The 12501-nt window shown below is 45.0% G+C and overlaps 1 protein-coding gene and 1 long non-coding RNA gene across 2 annotated transcripts; both read right to left on the minus strand.

The window, feature by feature from the left end:
* Positions 1-383: 383 nt before the first annotated feature.
* LOC103707653 (uncharacterized) lies at positions 384-4498 on the minus strand. Its single transcript, XM_008792223.6, has 2 exons — positions 1648-4498; positions 384-1067 (listed from the first exon to the last, which is right to left on the minus strand). Exons 1-2 carry the CDS (start codon positions 4280-4282, stop codon positions 640-642), a joined length of 3063 nt encoding a protein of 1020 aa, XP_008790445.4. The 5' UTR covers positions 4283-4498; the 3' UTR covers positions 384-639.
* Positions 4499-8626: 4128 nt separating this feature from the next.
* LOC148702842 (uncharacterized) lies at positions 8627-11318 on the minus strand. Its single transcript, XR_015967132.2, has 2 exons — positions 9262-11318; positions 8627-9156 (listed from the first exon to the last, which is right to left on the minus strand). It is a non-coding gene; the product is annotated as an uncharacterized LOC148702842 (long non-coding RNA).
* Positions 11319-12501: the final 1183 nt, after the last annotated feature.

The following is a 12501-nucleotide window of genomic DNA, read 5'->3' on the forward strand; positions in this document are numbered from 1 at the left end:
GTCCTCATTTTGGCAGAACTTTTAGCCTAATGCAGGTCTTTCTGGCACCTCTGCCTTATTCCTGGTACCCAAATTTTTTAGTTGCATCAAACGAGCGGCGAGAATATTAAAGCCGAGGTGCACTTTAATGGTTCTATGTACGTCTAAACTACAACTATTTTCCTTTTTAAGGAACAGGCCAAGTTGCAGAGCTGCACCAAGCCAGGCTCGGAATAGGAGTCTTTGCGAGAGAAGGGCCATTGACTTGTCGACCCAGCAAGTAATCTGAGGGGGCCTCCCCCCCTCCTCCATGCCACAGTACTCACAGCGTATGCAACGTTGGGAATTGAGAGTCTCCCACTCTCACTCGCACACGCCAATACGAACATAACTCGGTTCTGATGTGATGTCTCAAGCTATTATAAAAAAAAAAAGAGCTCTCACCTCAATGTTATATATTGGATAGGGAGCCAGATTCCATATATTAGAACAGGAACGCCAAGCTAGAAACCTAAAAGCCTAGACCCACCAATTTAGCTGTACAAACTTCCAAACAGAACTTAGCCCCTTAACCCCGATACCAAAACAAACAAAATAGTACCCTCAAGGCACTGAAAGCAAGAGAGCGCATTAGAACTTTGGACCATAGAACCCGGCAATTCAAATGCTGAGTAGATCAGGCTGTGGCTGTGGTTTGGATTCCTTCATGGGTGTTTCACCGCCGGCTGGTGGTGGCGGTGGTGGAGAGTCCTCGCCCTCGCCCTGATTTGGAGGTGGCCTCGGAAGCTCGGTTAGGATCTGAACGACTTCCCTCATTGTTGGGCGCTCGATGCTCTGTTCCTCCACGCAGAGCATTGCAACGTAGAACACATGCATGGCTTCATGTAGAGGAACAGAAGGAAGCCTTGGGTCTAAGACTATCACTACTCCTTCCTTCTTTGAATCTGTCATCTTTCTAACCCATTGGACAATGTCGACGCCATCCCCGAATTCCCCGACCGGCTTCCTTCCGGTCACCAGCTCTAGGAGTACCACTCCGAAGCTATAGACATCGCTCTTCTCGTCCACCTTCAGAGTGTAAGCATATTCTGTAGAATAAAATAGAAGAATAAATTATGACATAATCATGTAGATTACAATGCCTGAGATCAACCGAAGGAATAGATGCTAGAACCCATTTTAATGACTCAAAGAAGAAACTATAGAGACATCTTATCATAAGAAATTGAAACTGAAATTCTAGTTATACATCAAAAGCTTGATATATAAGCTAAAGTTGGGAGCTTTTCCATTCTGCAGTTGAAAGCAAAACGCCCACTAGAGCAAATTAAGAGCTAAAAGTAGCTTTTTTGGATTAAAAAGAAGCATGCAGCTTTCAAATGATAGAAGTCAAGGTAGGACAGAGTAAAAGCTCAAAACAGAAGCAGAAGATGCTAAGAAAAAAAAAAATCCATCATAAATCCTTGCCATGAAGCCTTATCATAGCTATTTACAGTTAGTTATATGAACTCCTATTCGTTATTATTCCAATTAACTCAATAACTGGTCCAGCGAAGTAAATGATACAACAAAGCAGTTGAAATCCAAAATAATAACTGAAAAGAAAATCTCAGCAGTCTTGAACAGCAAAATGTCCTATCTGAGTTAAAATAATAATAAAAAAATCACCTGGAGCAATGTAGCCATAGGAGCCGGCGATGGCGGACATGCATTCGGAGGTACCGGAATCCTGCAAGAACTTGGCGAGCCCGAAGTCAGCGACATGAGCTTCGAAGTTGGAATCGAGAAGGATGTTGTTGGACTTCACGTCACGGTGAAGGATTGCCGGGGAGCAATCATGGTGGAGATAGCAGAGGCCCTTTGCCGCCTCCACCGCGATCTTATACCTCGTGTCCCAATGCAAATGGCCCCCCTTCTTGCCATGGAGGACCTCCCCGAGGCTCCCATTGGGCATGTACTCATATACCAGAAGATTGGTTTCATGGTTTGAGCAGAAGCCAAGCAGTCTCACAATATGGCGGTGGCGAATCCTTCCAAGAGTCTGAATCTCGGCCGAGAATCCATGGTCATGCGACGACCCCCGGTTCATCGCCGGCAGCCTCTTCACCGCAAGCTGTTCGCCATTAGGCATCACACCCTTGAACACAATCCCGGCCCCTCCTTTTCCGATGATGTTCTCTTCCTTCAAGCAATCGAGCACGTGGTCACAGGTGAAGTCCAGACGCTGGAAAGCGGTGAGCTTCCATGCCCGGGCCTCGCTCGCCCTCTTCAAAGACCGAGCTTTGATGATGGCGGCAACGGCGAAGGCGATGGAACAGAGGAGGAGGACAATGACCAATAGAAGCCTGAAGGAGGCCGAGAGGGGGCCTCGGGCATGGGCAGAGCCTACGCCGTCAGCGCCGGCGAAACGGCAAGGGCCGAGGTAGGGCCCGCAGAGGTTATTATTACCGACAAAGGAACTGGCATTGAAGTAGCTGAACTGGCCAGTGCCCGGGACCAGGCCGGAAAGATTGTTGTAGGAGAAATCGACGGCGGTGAGGCTCTGCATTGTGGCAATGGACGGCGGGATACTCCCTTCAAGGTGGTTTCTCGATAAGTTGAGGTAGTTCAGGATCCGCATTCCGGCGATCTCCCCCGGGATTTCACCGGAGAGATTATTCCGGCCGAGGTCGACGAAGGTTAGAAGTTTGCATTTACTCATCTCCGGGGGGATTCCGCCGGAGAAGCTGTTGCTGCTAAAGTCCACCTTGGAGAGCTGCTGCAGCCGGCCAATCTCCGTCGGGATTCGGCCAGAGAACTGGTTCTGGTTGAGGAGGAGCTTCTGTACGCCGGAGAAGTTGCCGATGCATGGCGGCAAGGGGCCGGAGAGGCGGTTGTTGGAGAGGCTGATCTGGCCGAGGCTCGGCGAGATCGAGGCGTTGCCGGTGTCCGGGAACTCGCCAGCGAGGAGGTTGTCCTGGAGCTCGACCTGGGCGAGCTTGGGCAAGCTAAGCAAACCGCTAGGAATCGATCCATTGAGGTAGTTCTCCCCCAGTCTGACCCGGCTAAGGGACGAGCACTGGCCGAGGGACTCCGGGATCGGGCCGAAGAGGGCATTGCCAAGAGCGATCAGAGTCTGGAGCTTGTTGCCGGAGCACAGCTCGGGCGGGAGGTCACCGGTGAGCTTGTTGGATGAGAGATCGAGGAGCTGGAGCTTGCCGCTCCGGCCGATTCCCCGGGGGATGATGCCGGTGAAGTTGTTGTCCCACAGCTGGAGAACTTCCAATTCCGGCAGGTCGCCGATGAAGTCCGGGATCGTGCCGTAGAGCTTGTTCCGGAATAGGTTCAACAGAGTGAGATTCCGGAGGTCCGCGAAGGTCGGCGGGATCTCGCCGGTGAAGGCGTTGTTGGAGAGATCCATAGACTTGAGGCTGCGAAGGCGGCCGAGCTCCGGCGGGAGCTCGCCAGAGAGGCCGTTCACCTGGAGGAAGAGGGTGTCGAGGTTCTCGAGGCGGCCGAGCTCCGGCGGGATCTCGCCGGAGAGGCCGCAGTTGGCGGCGTCGAAGCGGACGAGGGCGGAGAGTTTGCCGAACTCCGGCGGGATGCCGCCGTCGTAGCTGTTGAAGTAGCCAATGTAGAGCTGGCGGAGGCGGGTGAGGTTACCGATCTCCGGCGGTATGGTGCCGCCGAGCTCGTTGCCGGAGACGGCGAGGTATTCGAGGTGCTCCCAGCGGCCGTACTCCGGGGGGATGACGCCGGAGAAGAAGTTGCCGCCGAGGTGGAGGTGGCGGAGGTTGGGAAGGTCGGCGGCCTCCGCCGGGAGGACGCCGGTGAGGTTGTTGTTGTAGAGGTCGAGGACCTCGAGGTGTTTGAGGCGGCGGAGGGCGGAGGGGAAGCTGCCATTGAAGACGTTATTGGAGAGGTTGAGGTGGCGGAGGTCGAACAGGAGGGAGAGCTCCGGCGGGATGGGGCCCGAGAGGAGGTTGGCGGCGGCCGAGAGGTTGAGGAGGTGGCGGAGGTGGGCGACGGCGGGGGGGAGGGAGCCGGAGAGGTTGAGCCCGGTGAGGTCGAGGGAGATGACTCGGCGGAGTGGAGCGTTGTCGCAGGCGACGCCGGGCCAGGAGCAGTGATCGGGGTAGGCAGAGGCGTTCCAGCCCGCGAGGGCGGCGCCGGGGTCGGAGAGGGCGGACTTAAGGGAAAGGAGGGCCGCCTGGTCATCCGCCGCAGCCTCACCGTTCGCCGGCAGCGCTCCGGCGGATGATGGACGGAGAACGCAGAGCAGAAGGAGGAGGAGGAGGAGGAGGAGGAGGCGGAGGGGCGGCATTCTCTCGCTCGCTCACCGTCGACTGCCGACCGTTTGTCGAGTGCCTGTTGTTTCGTGCTGTGGCCCTCAGAGAGCGATTTGGTGGACGGCGTGGTTTTTATGGAGGCGTTCTTCTTGTTTTTTTTTTTTTCACACTTGGAGGATGTGGGATTTTTTTTTTGTGGTTTTCCGCTCGGTTTTCGGGTTTGGTTTGTGGGGTTTATCCGATCGAGGGGCGGGGGTGGAGACCAGACATCGGGCTTTGTTTTGTATATGATTTTCAATGGGCAAAAAATATCGGGAATTTCTTATTAACGTGGAGGAGAAGAAGACGGGGTAATAATGTATTGGGATTTTTGAATATTGGGTTGGAGGGAAGCAAGGGATGGAACCTGTGGGCTGAACCATGGTGGTCTGTTAGGTGGAGCATAAATTAGGCATTAGGCCTGGGATGAGTTGATGCCAGTGTCATGCAAATGAGCATGTCATTTCGCCTGTAAGTGCATCATGTACAACAGGAATAGCCATTTCTTAAATAGAGTAACTTAATTAAATGAAAATTAATGTCTGTCTATCTTTTAAATCGGAGAAGAATCAAGAGGTTATAGTATATAATAGCCTATGATCTAGCCCAAAAATATTATTATTTAGATTTCTTATCACTATATAAGTATGCAAGATCTATCTAGTACATATCCGATAGGTATATGTTGTAGTTGGAAGCCAACTTGACCTAGGCGTTGGGTTGATGGGGTCGCTGGAGATTTCGGCTCATCTACCATTCGGATCGGAGAGATTGCATGGGTCACTGCACACCCCCACAACGATGATCCGGTGGCCATTACGCTCAATCATCAATGATCTCGACATCAAGCACCTATGAGTTGGCATTGGATGGCGGAGGAATGACTTTGGCTGGATTTCAATGCTGGCTCTGACCTGAAATAGAAAAGACAAAGAAGTTCGCCCATCGGAGCGTGTCCGATGGAGAACTCTCTGATGCCTAAGTTAAACATGGCTTTCAAGAATTAGGAGAAGGTGTGAGAGAGGCAGAGAGACGGCTTAAAAGAGTCGAAAAAAACTTACTTGCAGGATCGCTGAGAATACAATATATAGGCGAGGGTTGAAGCCTGCCGCCTAGTAATCCGAGGATATATACTAGTTAATAAGGTAACAACCCACGTGTCTTGCCCGTAAATCACGTCCGCACTTTTTGGTCGCTTAGATTTGCTTATATGTCACATCCTTTAGGAAACAATTTACGATCATAGCCGAGTTGTTGCTAATTGGGGAAGAGTTTGAAATACCAATGACTCTCAGTGCATCTTTTGGGTCAGCTATAGAGGGCAAGCTTTGAATGGTCAACCTCAGATAGGTGGCGAGCTTTTATTAGTTGGTTTGCCTTATCAGCGGAGGTCGGTTCTGAGATGCATCAATACCAAATATGTTTATATAGATCTTTACATATTTTTCTGTGGACTAGAAAATACTTCAACATGGGCTTTTTTGAAGCTGCCACATATCGATTATGATGTTTATGATTAGATTTGATTAAACGGACGAGTATGTGAAAACTTGTGCGAGTATGTGTTTAATCCTATATTATTTATGTGCTAGATAGATTTTGAATATTTATACATAGTAAACTTAGGATACTTATATAACACCAAAAAATTCAAATAACACCTGGCTGGCTGGCCTTTTTGGATGAAGTTGAATATCTCATATAATGTTTAACAATAAATAAAATATTCAGCCTAGGATTTTTGATTACACATTGCAGACTTGGTTTTCATATTGCAGAATGATGTATGCTCATATGTTGCGTTGGATACCAATGACTACTCAGCGCGACATACAATTTGCACTTTGTTCGCTGGCGATAATGCAGCACTTTATAACGAGGAATCTAATTAAGTTCCTTTCTTTGATATATACACATATAAAGAAAAGAATATATATGCTCAAAATGAAATATATAGTTGCTTTCTTGTTCAATATTTGTTAATCTGATTCAGGGGCTTGAAAAATGCACCCATTGTTTGTCCTTCGTCTATAGAGATCAAGACACCACTGATTTTCCCAGTGTAATGAGCAAACCTTTCTTTCTTCACACTCATCCCAACATCTACCAAGCAATAATATATTTTACAAGTAATAATATTTGATATCATCTATCTCTTGCCACACTCTACTCCTTTTGTTGGATGCACGCATGCTTCATGGAAGCTTGCAGAGCGCAGCTATATATCAATATACGAAACCACATGAATCAACCTATGAATCGCCTTTGTGTGCTTGTAGAAACATGTGGTTGGCTATAAATGGCAAGGCCAAGGAAGCCATGATTTGTTCGAGGCGACAGTCAAAGCTAGTTTTTAAGAAGGCTCCTCGACTGACAACCCCATGCAAGCTCTCTCTCTCTCTCTCTCTCTCTCTCTCTTTCTCTCTCTCTCTCTGTGTGTGAGAGGAGATGGAGGGGCAGAAGGCTGTTAGGTGTGCCACCTTTGTCTCAAGAGGTTCGCACCTTTTAAATCCTGATAGCATCATCGAAGGCCGAGCTAAACTGCGACCTAACCACGCTCCAACTCTACGCGGTCCCCGGCTCTCCCGCGAGGTTTTCGTTCTTCACCCTCGAGAAACAGACCCAATGGCCGCCATCTCTCCCCTTCTCTTCCGACCCCCAACACCTCAGCACGCACAGCGAGCCGCAATGGAAAGCGACGGCTTCTCAGGCCCATCCGGCAATGGCCTCACCCCCTCGTTCTCACCAAGATACTTCCCCCCACCCCATGCAACCGCCCATGGTAGCAAGTAAGCCTTCACATGAGAAGTATTGTCATGGTCATATGGCCCATTGCAGGGTGGCACATCTACTTCACATAGACCATAGAGGCTCTTGGTGGTGGGTATGTGCATGCCATGCTTCGTACTTATCTGCTTCGTTTTTCCCTTTCCCTTGTCTTGAGGCTACTTAGACTATGGGGAACAGAACATTTGAAATGGGTGCTGCCATCTATCAATCATGTAGCTAAATAGTTTGTTATGTTATAAACTTATAATATGTTGCAATATTATACTACCAAGATGGTTATTATTAGGGCTAATAAGTGCTGTTGGAGAGTTGAGTGAGTGAGTGAGTGAACGGGTCCTAGCTTGGGGAGCCAAAAGGGGTTGTAACTGTCTCGAATGGCGATTTCTTGTCTCCTGGTCCTTGGATGGTGCGAGCCACCACCCATACCCAGAATCTCTGGCTGTTAACCACCACCACCAACTCTTCTTCTGGAAATTAACATGGTAGACCCATTCAAGGCACTTCCTCCAACCACTTCTGGTTCCTGGCTGTCGCATGCAAGGATTGCATCATTAACACTCGTTTAATTGCTCGATGCGTCTGCTGTTTGTGTGATCGCGCGTGCATTCAGAAGCTCATTTGATCAATAGATATCATGGAACAGGAACTGTTCGATCCTCAGAATTGATGGATGCCATGGTCAATAGGCTTACATCGAGGTTGGAGAATTTGATGGCGACAGCCTCTTGTCCGATGCATGAAAATAGTGGTGCATAAGGTCTTCACCGAGTGAGTATTCCTGCCCATTATCAGATTGAAGTGCAGGAGAAAATGAAATGCGACAGGCAGTTAGCGACGTTTTCAAAAAGTATTGTCAAGTTGATTTTTGACGATCATATTGTCGATGCTTTAGAAAGCAACATGAATAAAAATATCAATGCTTACTCGCATAGGTATATCTTATGGTGAGAGTTTGCTGAACTCAATGCCAATGTTTTAGCAAAATCCAAGATAATAGAGAAAATATTAGCTTAAAAGACAATAATTTGATTTTTTTAAAAAAATAATATGAAATAGAAATTTTTGAAGGGTATATTCAACAGTGTCCTCATATTCATGGCGCAATGTGCCCAGCGAGAGAACCAAATGGTTGTGATTTCGATAAGAAAAATAGGAATCATTAATATCACAATATTTAGAAATGACACTAATTTTAATTTTCATGCACTAATTAGATTGAAGGGCCCCGTGCATTTGTTTGCGCCAGAGTATAGTAAAACATGGACTTAAATTCTACAACTTCACATCCCAGAAATGCCTTTGCTGTAGTCCTGTCAAGTGAATGTTCAATCTAACATACTTCTCTCCAATTTTAGATCTCAATCAGCTACCAACATCCACAACCTTACCATAGAACATATTATTATTTCATCCATTCAATTAAATTGTTATGCTGTAAACGCCATAGCCATCTGTAAAGGCAGCATCCACTTTTCTTTGTTACATAACATAATTCTTGGTTCAGGTCGCTTTAGATACATACATACATACATACATAATTGAGAACAATAACCGGAGAACCATCAATCATTTTATATAAATAAGGAGAGAATCTCCATGTCGAAATACTTAGAAAAATACCTGACAAGATTCAAAGATGGAACCTCCTCCAAGGGGAGGGGTGAAACCACTAGGCCATAATAGTTAAGCTTGCTGAAAGAGATACACCACAGATCACTATCAGAAAATACATCTATTCCAAGTGAGGGAACACATAAAATACAGCAGGATAACGTTGTATTGATATGAAGGAAGGGGTGAAATGGTGGGCTATATCACTCAAACAAGCCATCTCCAGCAGTGCATGTGCCTGACCCAGCTTTATTAGATACAAGAGCATGGTGGTACCCCATCAGATTTGGAGCACAACCACCTGTTCTCCGGCTGAGCTTGCAAAGGTTCCAGCTTCCATATCATTTAGGTGATCCTCGATTCGGATCCGAACCACTCAAAGGGAGTGATGATCATGGAACAGGCAATACTGATGCCGACACCAATAGCTTTCAGCTTCTTTGATCCAAAATCTTGTCCTGGTTCTGAGCTGTACCCACCACAATAAAGAACTGCTATGTTAGAATGGCCATGTTTAGATGAGTACCAAAGAAAGAGACAACAGGACACCAAGGCAGCAACAACTTCGACGTACACCAGCGTAAGAATAGTAGGTAGGCAGTTGCTCCGAACACTGGTTCTAACCTGAAAACATTGAGCTTGAGAGGACCTGCAGCCAAGATGATGACATCCACCTAAATATACAGCTGAGAAAAAGGTTGAAACTATTAAGAGCTATTGCTGATTGTCCTATCAGAAAAAGGAAGCAGAAATGTTCTGATCCAGACATTTTCCTAACAAACATGCCCAGAATAATCAGCAGCCAGCATAAGTTCATTGTTTGCACCAAGAAAAGCAGACAATTGGAAAACAAACTAAATGGTGGAAATAATGTACAAGAAGTAGAAGGTGATTAGAAGTATCCATCACAACTTCAAATTTATAGCCACTTTTCAGCAATCAAATCATATATAATTTTTTTTCTTAGAGCATCGAGTTATGTCGTCCTTACTCCTACATGCCAAAAATTCTTAATTATATGCTGGTGTTAATACATCTCGCTATACCCATGAGGGCCAAATTAGCTCATTGATGTGCCATAACGTCACATTTCACCATTAGTTTCTTGTTTTTCCTTTGTGGAATAAGAATTCTGAGATTGGAAGTGATGAGAATATTTTAGAAGATTACTTTCTAATTTCCTTATTGGAAAAGGAAAAAATGTTAGACTTTATATGTTTACCGGTAGTAATTGATTAACTTATTTAGAAGCTATACTCCTGTGAAACATAAATCAATGAGGGAAGACCTGAGAAACCTCTAGATGGAAGTGGTAAGAAAGAACCTGCAACAGCTTGTTTTCCAAGAAGAGTTTAGCTCTTCATAAGAACAAGTGGTAAAGAAGAATCCTATAAAAAAAAGAAAAATAAAATAAAAGACTTGCTGGTGCAATTATGGGTTGTAACTAAGGAAAGGCCAATCAAGCCTTCCTTGAATGATAATATTGGAAAAAAGAAAGATACTTCATTCTGAATAAGGAACTGTTCTGCTGTATGTTGACAGACGAGAGGCCTCTCTTGAGAGTAGTGATGCACAATTGGCATTTTGACTTGCCTTTCATCTTAATATAAGATACATCATTCAATCAAAAATCAAAATGAAAATTTAAGAGCATATGAAACTAAAAATTATAACATCCGCTCTCCAAAAGAAGAGAACATGATGAGATCGTTCTGTAATTAACTATATAAAGTTTAGCAATAATTCCATGCTTTTGATCAAATAATTGCATTCTCCTAACATTCTCATTCATTGTTCCATATCCCTCAATATCCTTCCACTCCCTCCAGCAATTCAAATATCTTGTTATAAACCTAGATGCATGGAAGCCAGATCAAAAGGCCAAAAAGTCAAACATCTTAGGATTTAGGACTCATCAATAACTGGATGAACAACTTGTGAAATGAGTGATAGTCTGATTGAAATAAAAATTCAGAAGCCATAACAGAATCCATCATTGAGATAGCAGAACACATGCCAGAATGAGGAAAGCAGTAGACCTAAAATTATAGCAAGAAATATTGTTATAAAAACATAGGTTGCATATCAAGATTTTCAAAAAAGACTCATGAGAGTGAACTCCTTCAACCTAGAATAGCAGTAAAGGGGTGTTCTCTACACTAGTTCTAACACATTGTGCTTGTCTGGCAAATCATGCTTAGTTTGAACCATCTCCACATAGGGGTAAAATAACCCCCTGAAACTAGAAACATATCAGGACTTATCTCCACATGCAAAGAGAGAATCATATACGGACTGGATTAGTGGTTGTTGAATAACATAAGAAGTAAAACACATTCATACTTCATACAATATAGAGCTTCCATTATGGACATGTTATGGGATCTGATTCATGCACCATGGTACAAGCAGAACCACAATTCCCCATCTTGTAAAAAAAAGGAATAGAAATTACAGACCAAATCAAGGTTTTTCTATTCAGTTAAGAATTATACATTACAATTAGAGGTTTCATTGTGAAGATATTCATAAAACATGCTCATTGAAATATGCAGTGGTAATTGTGCTGATAAAAATCATCCACCCTGAAAATTGAATGAGGGAAAGGAAAAACACATGAGATTCTCGTTTTAATGTAAAACACAATTTTCAAAGAAAGTAGTTTATTTGTAATTTTCAGTCACATTATCACCCAAGTACATGTAGAGATATTTCAATTATCTGACAAATGAACAAATTTGAAAAAAAAAATATTGCAGCTTGATCAATAATAGACAGAAAAAATGCATTCTTGTACTTCCCCAGAATTTGGACTTTGAACATCTAACATTAACTGCTATATAATAAGATAACTGAAATTTATCCATTACTAATACATGACATGAACAATTAGATTGATAATTTTAATTGTCATTTGGCCAGTAAGATTTCATTTTGTAATCTAAAAATGCAAGCAATTTGATGACATTGAGTCAAGAAGTCCTATTACATCTTCAAAGAACACACTAACCATGCGCACTGAGGGTTCGCAGGTTGAGGTGGCTAGAAAAATCTGGGGTACTCCCTCTGCTATTGCAGCGTCTTGGACTGTGCTTGTTTCTTGGGTGCCGCCACCCTCTAGCTGCCTTAAGTTGAACTTCGATGGCAGTGTAGGCGGAGAGGGACCTGCAGAGGTTTGGGCTTCGTCATCAGAGACTATGACGCCAAACTGGTGGCGGCGAATCTTTGTCGCGTCCGTTGTGTGTGCTGAGCTCAGAGCTGCATGAGAGGGTGTTTTCTATGCGAGACGAGTGATGGGCGTGGACAGCATCCTCCTCGAGGGAGACTCGACCACAGTGATTGAGTGGGCTCGGGGTCGGGGAGGCACTGCTGAGGAGAAGCCGCTGCTACACGATATTCCTACTAGGCCATGCATATTTTCAGGAAGGCAAACGACGCCGTTGAATGGGTTGCCTCCTTTACTGCTTATCACTTTGGAGGGTTCATCTGGATGGACCACGTGTATGTGCCGGAGCCCCTGAGTACCCTTTTGTTTCCGACTTTGTAGGCCACATTCAAACCTGTAGGGTGTGAGCTGCTGTTGTACCCAAAAAAAAGAGAAAACTATGTGCTCTGCCTGCTTAGAAGGTCTGCCACACAGCATCACTACAAAGCACTCAAACTGAATACAAGTTGCCATAACTCATGTAATGCATCATTTCAAGTTCATGCAACACATGAAACTAGAAAAATCTATGCTAGAGCACAATCAACTCAATGAAATTTCCAGCAAAAACTGATTATGCACTAGTATGGTACAGAAGACTAAAATTGA

Source organism: Phoenix dactylifera, chromosome 7 (genome assembly GCF_051530095.1).
Source record: "Phoenix dactylifera cultivar Ajwa chromosome 7, Ajwa_hap1_PhDact_Kaust_v1.1, whole genome shotgun sequence".
Taxonomy (NCBI): domain Eukaryota; kingdom Viridiplantae; phylum Streptophyta; class Magnoliopsida; order Arecales; family Arecaceae; genus Phoenix; species Phoenix dactylifera.

Excerpts from the sequence above, each read along its gene's own strand:
- LOC103707653 (XM_008792223.6), bottom strand. The coding sequence starts at position 4,282 with ATGCCGCCCCTCCGCCTCCTCCTCCTCCTCCTCCTCCTCCTTCTGCTC. Across the intron at positions 1,068-1,647 it reads CTATGGCTACATTGCTCCAG|AATATGCTTACACTCTGAAG; the intron begins GTGATTTTTTTA and ends TTTATTCTACAG.